This window comes from Trifolium pratense, linkage group LG1 (assembly GCF_020283565.1).
Source record: "Trifolium pratense cultivar HEN17-A07 linkage group LG1, ARS_RC_1.1, whole genome shotgun sequence".
Taxonomy (NCBI): Eukaryota; Viridiplantae; Streptophyta; class Magnoliopsida; order Fabales; family Fabaceae; genus Trifolium; species Trifolium pratense.
In genome coordinates, this window is record NC_060059.1 from 8534790 (window position 1) to 8551698 (window position 16909).

At 32.5% G+C, this 16909-nt stretch overlaps 2 protein-coding genes across 3 annotated transcripts; one reads left to right on the forward strand and one right to left on the reverse strand.

Annotated features, from left to right (window-relative positions):
• Nucleotides 1-1545: 1545 nt before the first annotated feature.
• LOC123887684 lies at nucleotides 1546-2295 on the reverse strand. Its single transcript, XM_045936901.1, has one exon. It carries the CDS (start codon nucleotides 2293-2295, stop codon nucleotides 1546-1548), a length of 750 nt encoding a protein of 249 aa, XP_045792857.1.
• Nucleotides 2296-6498: 4203 nt separating this feature from the next.
• Nucleotides 6499-11770, forward strand: LOC123919028 (DEAD-box ATP-dependent RNA helicase 35). 2 transcript variants are annotated; one of them, XM_045971252.1, is made up of 4 exons: nucleotides 6499-6623; nucleotides 6788-6926; nucleotides 9201-10981; nucleotides 11470-11770. In XM_045971252.1, exon 3 carries the CDS (start codon nucleotides 9212-9214, stop codon nucleotides 10976-10978), a length of 1767 nt encoding a protein of 588 aa, XP_045827208.1. In that variant the 5' UTR covers nucleotides 6499-6623; nucleotides 6788-6926; nucleotides 9201-9211; the 3' UTR covers nucleotides 10979-10981; nucleotides 11470-11770. The 2 variants fall into 2 exon arrangements, with proteins under 2 accessions (XP_045827208.1, XP_045827214.1); XM_045971258.1 differs by lacking the exon at nucleotides 11470-11770 and having other exon boundaries at nucleotides 9201-11240.
• The last annotated feature ends 5139 nt before the right edge of the window (nucleotides 11771-16909 follow it).

Sequence of the window (16909 nt, forward strand, 5' to 3'; positions counted from 1 at the left end):
TACTCTCCTTCTTATTTTAAATCTTTTTACTGTATTTTTTTTTACTAAACTTCTTCGTATAATTTTTTTATTGTTTTAAAAAAAATGGTACATAACATATTAAATTTATTGGAAATAGAAAGTGTGTGTAAAAAAAAATATTGATGAATTAAAATAAGGGTATAATAGAAAAATAAAATACAAAAATACACTTTTTTTTTAATTTCTTGTTTTTTCCTAAAACGTCAAGAAATTTGAAATAATTTTATGTACTGTTTGGCATGGTTGACATATTTTGTGGAGCCGGCATGTTAAGTAAATATGCATATAACGACTCTTCTTCTTTTTTGCCAATATTGATCAACATTAATATTAATACATTACATTGACTTGTTTTTTGTGCTAACAAATGAGGACACGTGACTTGATTTGTTATCTTTGACTTGCTGTGCAAGATTGTAGAGATTATTATACTCATTTACTAGTATGTATAATGAAAAAAACTAGAGACTTAAGCAAAACATGCTGAAAGAGTCTCAATATATTATTTCATAAACAATTTAATTAGTTCTTTATACTTTATGCTTTTCTAGAGCATTAGTTAATTCATTAGTTGATTAGGTGGTTTTTGTTTATCGTGGCTTTAACATAAACAAGAATCGAGCTGAATACATAGCAAGTAAGTACTGTTGAATATTGCTTGGAACATCTAATTACCTCATACAGAGTTCGGAAATGTATTCTAAGGGTTGGTTTGATCTCATATTGATCTCACAATATTTGAAGTTGTTGCTGTCAGAATTTATATTGGGCCTAACTCATCTTTAAGGTGAGGGTTGTCCAACCTATATAAACGCTACACAAGCCATATCTCTAAGTAATGTGGAACTAAATTCACCCCTTCACACCCAACACAATGAAGGGGTTGGAGGCTGCAATGAAGGCATCCCCAAATGCCGAAATTAGCCGGATGGGGGCGGAATGATGGCGGAATTTCCAACAGTTGCTACTAAAAAATAAGGGTATTGTTGGTATTATGAAAAGTTGACACAAAAACTCATATATTTTATTCTCTTTATATACAGTATAGATAAAATTAAATGATAATCACAACTTATCCAAATAAACAAGTTTTTATGTATTATTATAAGTTTTTCAAGATAGTTTATGAGAAAACAATTTATAAAATATAATTTTTGTTGTTGAAAACTTATGAATTAACATAAAAATAAGTCAAATTCAAACGGGGCATTAATCTATGTATTTTCATTTTGTATCATACGTCTCTCTTCATTGTAATAATGTCTTGATAGTTAAAATATGATATGTTTGGAATGATGAATGAGATGGAATGAGATAGTTTGATATCGACTACAATATGATGGTCCCTTATTATCTGTTTTGTTCAGTCTCATAATCAATTTCTAAGTCAAATATAAGATACAATAAAAATTGTCGAGTCCCCGTAAGGGACGTGTTAACATTCTCCTATCTCTGATCTATATATCTGTTAGATATATAACTTGAGGAGCATATTCAATATTTATTAAAGATATGCAAAAAAACTCACACAAAAGCAGCCTTTACTACATCATTAGCAAGTTTACTACTTCTACTACATCCTAAAACAAATGACACTGACTTCAACATCTTCCACATCCCTTTATAATTACCATTCTTCTTGCTTTTAGCAACCTCTTTCCCATTCCCCGGTGCTGCCGGAAACATCATCATCGGTTCCCTCCGACTCTGTCTATTTCTAATGTCACTAAGTTGCATCTCTTTGGAAGATGACCTCGAATTCAACGACAACCCAAACAAAAACAAAAACCATCTAGATTTTGTTGGAGACCTCACCAATGAAACCTTTCCCCCCATTGTTGTGTAATCACAAGGAAAACTCTTTACATTCAAACTACCCTTTACTTCTTGATCTTCTTTTCCTTTAACATCATCCCTAGATTTCAAAGACTTTGAACTAAGTCTTGTTTTTGGAACAAGAACACTTGTTTTTTGGTTATGAGGAACATGTTGATGATCTTTGAAGGGAATGAGTTTGCCACAAAAGATTATGTTGTCATGAGTTGTTGAAGTGTTGAATTCTTCACTGAAAAATTCAAACAAGTTATCATCATCATCATCATCACCATTGTGATTGGATTCTTTGGAGAAATCATTCCATTGTGGAGAAATTGTAGAATTTGGAAGGTCACTAAGAGATAGAGTTTCATCATCATCATCATCATATTGATCTTGTAGCAAAGTGCTTTCTTCATGTCCTGCTTCTTTATCTGTGTAGAATTCTTTAGCCACCATATTGATACAAACAGAAAGGAATTTGTGAAGAATATGTTTTTTTCTTGTTAAAGGTTTGGTTGCTTATGGTGTGTCTTATTAATCAAGTTTTTCCAATATATATATATGATGGAAAAATGTTTAAATTAATTATTGATGTCGATGCTTTCTAGATAAATAAGAATATATAAACAAGGTACTCAAATATTACATTGCAGTATGTTTCATCTAGAAGAGCAGGCGCCAAAGGGACAAAATTTAATGAGGTCATATATAAGGGATTCTAGATGGAACTGTACATGGAGAGGTACTTTATTTCTTTTTTTAATATATAGGAGCTACTTTTCTTACTTTATAAAAATGAGTTCAAATTGTGAGTTCTTAAAGAAATCTCACATCAGATGTCAGTTGACTATGATACTATTTTAGAATCGGGAATTTTGTCTAACTCAACATACAAAATCTGTTTGTTTATAAGGTCATAATTGTATCTTACTTATAAATTCTTATCCTGACCAACTCACATCCGATGTAGAATTTCTTTAATATGAGTCCTTCAAAATTATGAAATAACAATAACAATTGATTTATGTTTGTCTTGATTCAACAAGAGATTATTTAAATCAATAAGTCCATTTTTCTTCAATTTTGGTGGATGCTTACAAAAGAGATACTTCGGTGCAGAGACTAAATTGATCGATCACTTTCTTCGATTAAAGGGATTAATATGATATTTCATAAATTAAAAAGACTCGACTTATTTTTTAATTGAGCGGTTAATTTGACTAAATCACTGTACCACCATAATTTTATTAAAAAAAATTGTACAAATATTATTGGAACTTTAAAGTGAAACTTTTTTCAAAATTATATTGAATCATAACGATTATAAACGTGAATCTAAATATATACTAAATTATATTGTTCCACTTTTACAATTTCAATGAGAAAAATGCTAATTTACTTTTCTAAAAATATATATTTTCTTTAATGGGGGCTTTATATGGGTTGTCTCCACATGTTTAAGCTACGTTATATGTTTGGCTCCTAGCCTTTAAAGTCAATACCAATGTCCCACACCAGCTCCTATTAATGTAGTGTTGTCATGGTTGACATATTTGTGGAGCCGGCATGTTAAGCAAATATATATGCATATACTCTTCTTCCTTTTTGCCTAAAATGCTTAACATTAGTACATTTACATTGACTTGTTTTTTGTTATTTTGTGTTAACAAATGAGGACACGAGATTTTGATTTGTAGTCTTTGACGATATCATTTTTTATATGGCATTAAATTAACAAACAAACTTGAAACTTAAGCAAAACATGCTGAAAGAGTCTAAGATTTCATAAAATATTTAAGTAGTTCTTTATACTTGTCCTTTTCTAGAGCATTAGTTAATTCTTTAGTTGATTAGTTGATTGTTGATCATGGCTTTGACAAAAACAACGTGAAAACTTAAAGACAGTATGAAAGGATTTGTAAGTACAGCTAATTTTGCTTGGAATACAAAGTTAGAAAGGATTTGTAATTTCTCATGCTTATTCTTTTCCGCTAAGAATTATGGTAGAGTTGTTTGTGACTATCTCATCTGAAAAGTTTCGGGTAGGTCAAGAAAACAACCATAATGGAGACAGGGAGGAGAGGCGAAAGTGTGTTAAGAAACATGGCATCCATGAAAAAGTAGAGAGGAATGCTAGAAAACTTGTATTGATGATATGAGTAAAATTACAATAATGAGAAAGTTAAGTACAAATGACTAGTGTGAAGCTTATTTATTTACAGGCTAACTAACTAGACTAATAACTAGTATAACGCAACTAACTATATCTCTAATAGAAAGAGAGATTTTCGAGCCTGAAAAAAAAAGTGAACAAATCGCACTTTTACCACTAAACTATACCCGCTACAATATCATTATCGTATATAAAATGATCTTTTGTTGAACAAGTGAATCAATCATAATTATGAAATAGGTGCATAATTGAATCTAAATAGAAATACTTTGTATATTTTTTACCACAACAATTTGTATGGATGATGAGATTTCATTGATACAGAGCCAATGATTCTATTTTCTCTGACATAGTCTGCCTAAAGGTTGCTCTTCTGCCTGAGCATAACAGAGGTATTTTTCAATCCATCTATATGTACTCTGGCTTTGATTCTCGCGATTAGAATTAGAGGCAAACAATCACTAACTGAGAGCTTTGAAGGAGTGGCTCACGTACTTTATTGGCATTTTACCTGTCAAAATAGTTAGTAACAATTGCTAATTGTTATTACTATTGACAAAATTAGTACCATACATTAATTAACACATTGTTTGGAACAACCGATTGTGAGAGGAAAGAAAACTATAAGTATGAAAGCACGGTTTTCAAGAATCTTTCTTTCATTTGGTTGCTCAATAAAGTGGAAGGAAAAAGCGGAAGATTAAATGAATTAAATTGTGTCAGGGTGTACTAAGATGATGGAGGATGCATGTAGCTAGCATAAATGATTGAAAGAAAAATGTTATTTAAACACAAATTTTTAATAAAAATACAACAAAACTATACTTTTTGTTTTTTTTTAATATTTATTGTACGCCTTGATATCCATGTTGTGAGTGGAGAAAAGATGTGTTGTATTTTTATCCAACTTTTTTGTGTTTATATAATACACCTCTATTTGAAAAATGTTGTTTGCATGGTGACAATGGAGTTCAATATTGTTCTATCCAATAGAAAATTAGATGATTTTGATGGTGAGATTTGAGACGGTTATTATGGTGATATGTTTCAGGTACATTCTATGTAGCATAGGTACTTCTAAAATGGTACGCACCGATTCCGTACCCATTTTTATTTGGTTGATTTATGATAATGAATGCGGAAAAAACATATTGGCTGTTGAAAAATATCTTAAAATATTATAATTTTTTATTATATTTCAATTATCTCTCATTTTTTATGAAAATAGTTGAGACGGTGGACCAAAAAAATTAAATCTTCAAAGCATGATGATAATAATTCACTTAAAAATAATTTTTCTAATATTTTATATTAATGTACCCGTACCTTAAATTTTCTAAAAATATCGTACCGCGTACCAGTACCCGTACCTAGGCAACATAGGGTACATTGGATTACATCGGGGAATGTACCCGTAAAATGTCAGCACTTCAACGCTCAAGTCAGTATATGATTAAAGTGGAGCGGAAGTCAAGAGTGATTGAATTGTAGACCTTGACGCCAAAACTTGCCTTTATATAGGGAGCGACGATTATAACTGTGACAACGGAAACAAGTGACAATAAAGATGATGAGAGTCGTTGAGATGACTCTAATGGTCACGTGGTTGTGACTTGTGATTGTAACAACCTCATAATTTATTATGATGTACTCATAATAATATAATATATATACCTTTCATTTATTAATTAACAGCTGATATTACTCACCTTAAATTCTAAAGTGAATCACTCACTTTAGAGGAGTTGAATCATTGGTCTCTTGTGACCCCACATGATAGCATGTTTACACCAAAGCAAGCTCACTAAATATGGATACCTATGTCAATTGGTATTCAAACATGACCTACAACGAGGATTGCGAGGATTGTGTCTAGCAAAATTGGTTAGATGTCCCGTCTTAATCGAATTTTATACATTTGAATTGATTTTTGTACTAATATGTAATGTAGTAATGTAGATGTTTTGGATCCTTTAGAGTGAGAAAAGTGTAAATGGAGAAAATTAAAAGGTTGAATTAAATGCAGTTTTGCCCCCTTTGTTTTAATTAAATCGGAATTTTATCCCTCATGTTTTAAAACGCGGACTTTTACCCCATATTTTATAATTTTTTGGATTTTGTCCCTCCTAAAATTCTGCTTTCAAGTCACAGCTTCAAAGCTTCGCACACAACTTAATTTGGATCAATAATTCACCAAACGGATATCGAAATGACCGTAATTGAGTTATCTTCCACATAATCAAATCCCACTAAATTTAGAGTTACAAAGAGAGATTAATTACTGTTTTAGTGAAGGTATGTCCCCAAAAGTCTGCACAAAATCTGCTTTCGAGTCACAAATTCAAAGTTTCGCACACATCTCAATTTGGATCAATAATTCACCAAACGAATACCGAAATGACCATAACCGAGTTAGCTTTCCACAGAATCAAACCCCACTAAATTTGGAGTTACAAAAAAAGATTAATTACAAAGAGAGATTAACCGGGGGTAAAATTACGAGCCACTTCGTGCTATCTGGATTGCCTCTGATCCATCCACCAGACCCGAATTGACTCAACTCTTCTCGGGTACCAGCTTCATCTTCTCCAGCCCTAAACCCAGAGAAAAGGTCAAACCCTATTTTCATAATTGATTCTATTTTGTGTTTCTGTTTTCAAAATTTGATTTTGATTCGATGTTGAAAATATATGATTGATTATGTATGTTGTTACTGTATAATTTTGTTTATGAAGTTCTGAAATTAACTTTTATGTTGACCCTTTTGGTGTGAAGAGTGAAGAATTGAAAGCAAGGTTAAAAAAGTTGCAAGATTTAGCAGAGAGGAAAGCATATCAAGAGCTTGTTAAGGATATTACACCGAAGGAAGTTGTTCAAGAGCCATTCTCTTCTTACAAGGATCAATTAGGATTTGGTAATTTCTTGTTCACTTTTATCTTATATATGAGGGTTGATTTATCATATCAATTAGGATTTGGTAATTTCGAGTTTCCTTATTGAACTCGGTGTTGTCAAATATCAGCTATAGAGGCACTATAGTGTAGCAGAATTTAAACAAATCACTATTGTTCTACGATATGTTATTTAGTACGAAATGTTGTCAGATAGCTGCTTTGGTGGTGCCATGGCACTATATTGTAGTGGAATTTGAACAACCTGCTATTTTCCGCGATTGACAATACTGATTGATTGAGCTTGAACATTATTGGATTGAGTAGCTTGTTTTGCTCAATGATCTCATTTTTTTAGTACCTTACTTGGTTACTGAACCAAGTATGAAATTCCTTGTAATGCAGTTTATCCTTAAGTTTTATGTTGTCAAAAGCTATTAGTATGACTGCAAAATTGTAATTCAAATGTTGTCAATGGTTTTATTGAACTATTAGTACTAAAACTTAAATATGAGAAACTTGACTGAAATGAGACTAGCATCTGATTCAGAGCAGAATGTGCCTCCCTTTCTTAGTCTGAAATATTGAGTTTGCCTTTAAATGTCTTTTGTTCCTGCTACTAGTTAAACTTGTACTGTATAATAGCTGTTGTACATTGCTTGTACACAATCATTGTTGGGCCTTCCCCAATCCCCACTATGTTTTGTTTCACAATGTTTTGTCCATCAAGCTGGTCACTATTCACTGTGCTATGCTTTGCCAATGTAAAGAAACAAGATGTCAGCTGTTGCATGAATTGGGCGTGCACTGAGATGCCAATTAGGAGATAATAATTATGCATATCAAATTGCAATTTGGATAGTAAAATTTTATGTAATTTGTTGAGCACTCAGGAGCATTTTGGTCATATGCCAATATCCATGATTTGGAGATCATGAATGTGGCCATATTTTCATGGAACCATCATGCATTTTCATGAGATATTTTAAAAACTTATGCATTTAGTCGAAAGCTAATATTCAACTATACCCAAACAAGTTTCAAGATAAACAATGTATAAGCTACATTTATTAGAATGACCTTAAAAAATGGTTACAAATATTATGTAGTAGGAAGTACTTAACTTGGTGGATTGAGTAGCTTGTTTTGCGCAATGATCTCATTTTTTTAGTACCTTACTTGGTTACTGAACCAAGTATGCAATTCATTGTAATGCAGTTTATCCATAAGTTTTTTTGTAGTCAAAAGCTATTAGTGTGGCTGCAAAATTGTAATCCAAATGTTGTCAATTGTTTTATTGGGGTGTTTTATGTGCTTTCATGGTAATGGAGTTTATTTATTTTTTATATGAAGGTTATTAAATGAACTTAACAACACGAAAACATGATATTTATAGCGAAAAAGAAAAGAAAAAAAGATGTATTTGGATGTGAAAAACGGACACTGCATTTTATTGCGTTTCATCCTTCATATTCGTGCATTGAGTGTATGACACTTCTTGCATGACACTGTTAATGAGACTTTTCTGTTTACAAACATTTCATGTTAGTATATTGTTGGTACTGGTGGATTATGTTACTTATCTATGTGTGATAACAGATTTACAGTACTTGTTATATATAGGAACAGGATGTCCAAACACTACTTGAATATGGTTAAAATTCACAACTACAATTTTTGCTTCCTTTAGTTCATTTTGATATTTATACTTTTCATGTGATAGTTTATTAAGTTTACCATGATGATAATATTTACACTCTTTCGTTTTTTTGTTGAACAACAAATGTTTGTTAGTTTGTATTGTTAGTATTGTGTTGGGGTGGCAGGGTGGGAATCAAATCTTCGGCCTTCTTATCACTTCTTAACTCCTCGACCCCAACAAGCCAACCTTTATAACTGAAAAATAGTCCCATTAGTATTCTCTGTTATAACCAAATAAGAAAATTGAATTCATGTCACAAAAATATGTAGTTTTTCTCTTTACGTGTCACTCTCCAGTTGCCTGCTTTTATTTCATTAAGACACAGTTTATAGGCTATCTTTGATAACTTATGAAATTAAGCTAAAAACAACTTATAAACATGTCATAACTTTTAAGCTGTTTATATAAGTTATCATTGGTTTCACAAAACTTATGTTAGTAGATAAGCTCAACTAAGCTAGCCCGTATAGGCCCAATATGATATATCTTACTCCTTTTTGTGTTGCTTGCTTTTTTATCATCCATGACTCCTTTTTTTGCTTCAATTTATGTTTGAAATGCAAATAAATTAAAAAAGATGTTATTTTGAATTCAGTGGTAGATAAAATGGAAGAAGAAGATGATTATGAGGAGTATGTGCCTGTGGCCAAGCGTCGTGCCATGGAAGCTCAGAAAATTCTCCAACGAAAAGGGAAGGCCTCTGCTGCAATCGACGATGATTCTGAAAAACTAAAAGTGGTTGAAACTAAGCCAAGTCTTCTTGTTAAGGCGTCACAGTTAAAAAAAGATCAACCTGAAATCAGTGTCACAGAACAGATTGTTCAACAAGAGAAGGAGATGATTGAGAATTTACCAGATAATAAAACCCTAAAGTCGGTTCGTGAATTAGCTAAGGGGATCACTTATACAGAACCTTTGCCTACAGGGTGGAAACCTCCTTTGCATATAAGAAGGATGTCGAAGAAAGGTTGCGAATTGATTCAAAAACAGTGGCATATAATAGTTGATGGTGAAGAAATTCCACCCCCGATTAAGAATTTTAAGGATATGAGGTTTCCGGATCCTATTCTGAAGATGTTGAAAACCAAAGGTATTGTGCAGCCAACACCCATTCAGGTGCAAGGTCTTCCTGTTATCTTATCTGGGAGGGATATGATTGGAATTGCTTTCACGGGTTCTGGTAAAACTTTGGTTTTTGTGCTTCCGATGATCATGATGGCAATGCAGGAGGAAATTATGATGCCTATAGTTCCCGGGGAAGGTCCGTTTGGTCTGATTATTTGTCCATCAAGGGAACTTGCTAGGCAAACTTATGAAGTCATTGAACAATTCTTGTTACCTTTGAAGGAAGCTGGATATCCGGAGCTCAGGCCTTTGCTTTGTATCGGTGGAATTGATATGAGATCACAACTTGAGATTGTGAAGAAGGGGGTTCATATTGTTGTTGCCACTCCTGGGAGGTTGAAGGATATGTTGGCCAAGAAGAAAATGAATCTTGATAATTGCAGGTATTTAACATTAGATGAGGCTGATCGGTTGGTAGATTTGGGATTCGAAGATGATATAAGAGAAGTTTTTGATCACTTCAAAGCTCAAAGGCAGACTCTCTTATTTTCTGCTACTATGCCAACAAAAATTCAGAACTTTGCTAGAAGTGCTTTGGTAAAACCGATTATTGTCAATGTGGGACGTGCAGGAGCTGCAAATCTTGATGTAATTCAGGAGGTAGAGTATGTCAAGCAAGAGGCGAAAATAGTTTACCTCCTTGAGTGCCTACAGAAAACCCCGCCTCCTGTTCTGATATTTTGTGAGAATAAGGCTGATGTGGATGACATTCATGAGTATCTTCTCTTGAAAGGAGTAGAAGCCGTGGCTATCCATGGAGGCAAGGATCAGGAAGAGAGAGAGTATGCCATTTCATCTTTTAAGGCTGGAAAGAAAGATGTGTTGGTTGCAACTGATGTTGCATCCAAAGGTTTAGATTTTCCTGATATTCAGCATGTGATCAACTATGACATGCCGGCTGAAATAGAAAATTATGTTCATAGGATTGGACGTACTGGAAGATGTGGCAAGACTGGTATAGCGACAACATTTATAAACAAGAACCAAAGTGAGACAACATTGCTTGATTTGAAACATCTTTTGCAAGAAGCAAAGCAAAGGATCCCCCCAGTTTTGGCTGAGCTTAATGATCCAATGGAAGATAATAATGACATCACAGACATAAGTGGTGTCAAGGGATGTGCATATTGTGGAGGGCTCGGTCATCGTATCGGTGATTGTCCCAAATTAGAACACCAGAAGAGTATGGCAATTGCAAATAATAGAAAGGATTATTTTGGATCCGGAGGTTACAGAGGGGAAATTTGAAAGGATTTTGATCCCTTGTTTACTGATTTTTCTTTCAATGCTACTGGCTTATATCTGCAAATTTAAAGTGTATTCTATGAAATCTTATGACCATCCATCCTGACATCTGTACTGCTATTTATGATATGTATCAGATTTTCTTTGAACACTACTGTGGTATGTACAATATATTTGCAACCTATCTATACCATGAAGTTTAATGAATTTCATTATCTGTACCAGTGCGTTTGGTAACAATATGATTGAATTGGCACGTGTTATAGATTGTTTGGACTGAATTGTAGATTGATTTTTTTTTGACACAATTGTAGATTGATTTTGATCTGTATGATTCATTCATGTTGTAGTCAGGTGATTTGTCTGGACCTGGTGGCTTCTGCTCTCAGTTTTTTACCAAGAATTTTAATATTTTTATTGCATGTTTTTTCTAAGCAACAGTACAAAGCCGTGGATGGCGGGGGTAACTTATCTATTGGGTTTCTGTATTTCAGGTTACTGATCAAGAAATTGGAAGAACATAATATGGAGCAGATCATACACAAAGGTTGGCGCGTTGTGTATAGGTACATTAGAATTCTCAAAACTTATGGATTTGAAGGTAAATTCTTTGATGATATAGAGAATAAGATTGCATTGGAACGAGAAAAGGATGAACAGTTAAGTATATTAAATTCAATGTATGACTTTTTAGAAGAGGATAGTATTGAACGAATGGTTGCTTCCCTTATTCAAGAAAAGGCAGAAAAATCAGAGAAAATTGTTGAAGGATCATCATCATCATCATCAATTCCACATCCATTTTAGTGTTTTTAGTTTTTTTTTAGTTCATGTTGATACTAGGTATTAACCTAGTATTTTTTTGTTTGTAATAAAAATTAAAGAATTTGAACTTTTTTTATATTGGTATCGTAGTTGGTAGTTCTAGTGCACTTCTTTACCTTGAAGAATAGTTATGTGAACCTGTTGGTTGATTTTAGAATTGTTTGATTATATTTGTGGGGATGATATTGATCATGGTTTTAAATTGTGGTTGCAAATGCTTGTCTAGAATGATACCACTATTCCACTGCACTATTTAGCCAACATTGCATGGTTTAAGTTTATTTCATAACCACCGATTCAAATGTGCTTAAAATATATGATTGAGAGATGTTTAAAAGTAAGATTTTTCATTAGATTTGATGCAATTACAATTTGAGTTTCATAAATTTTATTTTTTCGTGAGAAAAATTGAACAAACATGGCCAAAATCATCTGACGCGGTTTCTGATGCGATTCAAGGTCATACACGTGATATAAAGTGTTGAAGTTCTAAATTTCTCATTATGATGGAGAGACTTTATAAGGTCATACACTGATTTTGGAGAGACTTAATTGTTGAAGTTCTAAATTTCTCAGGAAACTAGCGGCAAGGTTTCAAAGTGTACACTTACAGCAGAAAAGGAGCAATTAATTTTTCACTAAAGTATATATCAACAAGTATTGGCTGAAAGAAATTCGGGTATGTTGTAATAAGTATATCTAATTTTGAATAAAGTGTTCTGAAAGATCCCTGTAAAGCATCTGTGAATGTTTCTTATTATGATGGTGACTGATTTTGTTGCTTGTAAAGATGGTGATCCGGTTTGGTGCACTGCCACATCATTTGCACAGACTGGCAATGCTTACTGCTTGGTGGGGGTGGATGCGTCACATTGAGGGGCTAAGTGGACGGAGTGTTTGTATGACTGGTATTTCAGAAGAGGATTTCTATCTCTGGTATACTGTATTTAGTGAACGCTGTGGTTGATTCGAAAATTGCAGTTGTGTATGCATTTATGTTAGCAAATGGCATGTTGGTTTGTGTGGTTAACAAGTTAAATTGACTGGATCAATAGAGAAGATCCGCTAGTGCGAGGAGCCTAGGGGCTGAAACTAAGTTGTACACAAGTCGTCATGATTACAGTTGCAAGAGATCAAACTGTAATTCTTCATATCAAATCCAATGCCGATCACCATTAGAGTAACTGACCATTAGTATGACTCATTTTCAGGGGGCGGTCCCGACAATTTAGAGGCTCGACCTTGAATATTAAAGTTGAACCCCTTAAAAAAAAAAATTCCTTCTAAGAGTGGGAGGGAGAAGAAGAAACTACACGCGTTTCTTTGTGTTTGAGACAAGAATTTTTTTCTTTTTATTCATTTTATTTTTCTGAAACTTGAATCTAACTACTTTAGATTTCATCAATAAAAACAGATTAAAAATGTATTAGGACTTTTTATTTATTTTTTTGAATCATCCTTTTTTTTATGGTTATAGATCCAATAATTATGATTTTAAGTTGAAAGAGTTATCGGTAAAAAAAAAAAAACAAGAACAATTCAAACACATTATGGCAAAACGTTCACGAAATATCCATATGGACATCAATGGATGTTGGAATATCCATATGGTGATCAATGGACGTTGGTCATCACATGGTGAGTGTACTTGAATAGTGTAGCCTATAGTTGAATGAATCCGTGATCGGTGGAACCATTCAACTCTTCATGAAAGGGTATGGTTTGATACATTATGACTATTCATAAAGAATTGGTAGAACGATTGTAACCCACATGAAAGGGTAGGTCCTCTCCCCACTTGATTGAGTGTAATGACTTGATTGACCGGACAATGACCCTAGTAACATTAGTAACTCTTCTTATAAGAGAAGTCATTGTATGCCTACGCCCATTGAGGCTTGAGAAAGAAGCGAGGGGAGCAAGATCCTAAAGATAATGTCTTCAAGAGATAAGTTTTCTCACCTTTTTCTCTTAACATTTGTTATGGTGTCCTCAATTCATGCAACTAGATTCAGGGCTATTTGATCATGACATGATATACTATGTTTATGATTTTCGCTATTGTCATGATATGCTAGATATTCTAATATGTGACATTAGAATACTTTCATTTATTTACAGATTGATGTAGGGATTTTTTTTTTTATGACTGCATTTTCGGTTAATTTAAGTTGGTTTAAGTTGTTGATAACCTGATATACTCCGGCTAAAATAATCCGATTCATGTGTCTGCTTCTTTTTTTTTCTTCATGAATTTCTTATTCTTAGCTGATTTATTCTTTTTACAATTCCTATTGCAGAGATATTAATGTTATGATCTTAGATGTAATTAGGGGTGTGCAAAAAATTTGGTTATCCTTAACCAAATTACTAACCAATTCATATCCAATTTTAGTTTGCAAAATCCATTTAAAAAAAAACCACACCACTCCAATAAAAAAACACCAATTATAAACCATAACCACATTTTGTAATTTTGTTTGGAATTGGTTTGAAAATTTAGGCCCAATAGCTAATTCAGGCCCAATCTTCAATTTTTTAAAATTCTTTATTATATAATAAAATAATTAATTAAAAGAGGGGTGGAGGACCGGTGGTCAACGCCGGACCACCGGCGGCCGGCGCGACGGCGCTCCGGCAGGGGTGGCGGCGGGCGGCGGTTTCCGGCGGACCTCCGGCGACTTTCACGGCGGTCGACGATGGTGCTCCGGTGGTCGGCGGTGGTGTTCCGGCGGCCGGCCACCACCAACCACCCATACTATTTTAATATTATTTTATTTTAAAAATCAGATTTTTAATAATTATTTTAAAAATAATTAAAAAATTCAGTTTTTTTTTAAAATAATTAAAAAATCAGTTTTTAATGTTTTTAGTTTTTCAAAAATTTAGTATTTTAATTTTTTTCCTATTTATTAGTTTTTTTTGTATTTAAAAATCAGATTTTTTAATTTTAAAAATTACTTTTTTTTTAAATAATAAAAAATATTTTTAAAACAATATAAAAAATAAGTTTTCGGCTAAGTAAAAAATAATTTGGGTTTAAAAAAAAAATTTTGTGGGTTGATTATAAACCAATTCAATCATAAAATTAATGAAAAATTATGTTTTTAAAATAATTAATAAATCTATTTTTTTAATCAACTAATAAAAAAAATTAGTTTAAGTAAAAAACCTATTTAAAATTGGATTATGTGAATAACTTAAATTTTATTACAAACCGGTTATAAATTGGTTCGATCCGGTTAATAACCAAATCCAAATTAGTTTTAAAAAATAACCGGTTTGTTATTGAAATGGTTTTGGTTTAGAACCAAAACCATCAATTAAGTGTGGTGTGGTGTGGTTTCCAAACCATGCACACCCCTAGATGTAATTCTGCTGTCATTTAATTTCTTATCATGTTTTCAAAACCCTTGATGAAGTTTGAAAATAGACTAGGTGGATTGTCAGCAAGAATACAAATAAGATGTTGTTTATATGAATGTGATTTTGTTGCGTTTCTCATTTTATGTAAGTTTTGTGATAAAGTGAGTATTAAATTGGAATTGAATAATTCTAAGAAGGGTTTTTGAGATGTAAGAAAAATGCAGAATCCAGAAAAAAAAACCAGCTTCATGAAGTTGATTGTGTTACCCTTGATCATGTACGTATGGAAGCTATTTGTATCTGTCATGCTATGGCTTCTGTTCTTTATTAAGTGGATTATGTATCCTGCAAGACCAATGTGTTGTGATCAATACAAATTTTTCTTTTTTCCTTACTCATTTTCATACATACTCAGAATGTTAAGTAAATTATCAAGGGTAACACCTAATTGTAGACTTTCTAAATGATTGGAATGATCCTGTTAACAGTCATAATTGACTTACCAACAAGTGGATTTTGTTTTTTTAGCACTCGCCAAAGTTATAGAAAATAAATAGCAGTCTGTCCTTTTTGGTTAAGTAATAAAAATTAAATAATTTGGCCATTTTTTTAGATTGGTAGCTGGTTAGTTCTAGGCTTCTAGCACACTTGTTTACCTTGAAGAATGAATAGTTATGTGAATATGTTGATTGATTCTAGAATTGTTTGGTTATATCTGTGGGGATGCTATGGATTATATATGGTTTTGGAGTTCTCTGTCGATGCATAGTAACTTTGAATTCATAAAGACACGCATCAGGGCTATATATAGAACGATATGGCAATTCTACAAGGCTTTTAGTCCCAACTCATATTTCAGAAGAGGAATTCTATCTCTGGTACATGTAGTGAACGCTGTGGTTGATTTGAGTGAAAATTGCAGTTGTGTACTATGCATTTATGTCAGCAAATGCCATGTTTGGTTTGTGGGGTTAATTAGTTAAATTGACTGGATCAATAGAGAGGACTACTATTGGTACTGATCACAAACGTGAGGATCTGGCGTGGAATGGGTAGCTCAACTGGTTAAACTAGTTGAGCTAAGGGTGCTGGAGTAGGAGGTATAGAGTTCAAGTCCTAGCAAAGGAGAACAAAATAACATAACATTGTAATATTAACAAAAAACAAAAACAAAAAATCAAAAAAATCAAAACGTGAGTATCTGCTAGTGCGAGGAGCCTAGGGTTGATTTTGTGACTGGTATTTCTATTTCTAAAACATAAAGAATAAAAACATTATAGAAAGTTTAGTCGATATAAAATTATAGAAAAAATAAGAACAAAACAATAAAAATATTATAAAAAGTTTAGTAAAAAAAATTATAGAAAGAATATAGAAAAAATGATATGAATACTAGCGGGTCAGGCAAGCGCGTTATGTCCAAAAAAATATATATGTCTTATGTTATGGTGAGTTTGTTAATAAAAGATTTTTGCTGCTAAGAAAAGATGTGTCTTATATTATGGTAAGTTTGTTAACAAAAGATTATTGTTGCTACTAAAAAAATCAAGGGTATTGTTGATACATAAAAATAGGAATATGGAAATAGAAACATTCTGTAAAAAAAAAAAAACATAAACAATATTTTTGCTAAACAAAAAAATATCTGTTACTAATATATTAAAATCAATTATCAGCAAAGTTCCTAAATTATCCTTATTGCTTTTAACTACGTTAGAAGTTTTATATTTTTCATTTTAATTT

Coding starts and splice junctions, on each gene's coding strand:
- LOC123887684 (XM_045936901.1), bottom strand. CDS start 2,295: ATGGTGGCTAAAGAATTCTACACAGATAAAGAAGCAGGACATGAAGAA.
- LOC123919028 (XM_045971252.1), top strand. CDS start 9,212: ATGGAAGAAGAAGATGATTATGAGGAGTATGTGCCTGTGGCCAAGCGT.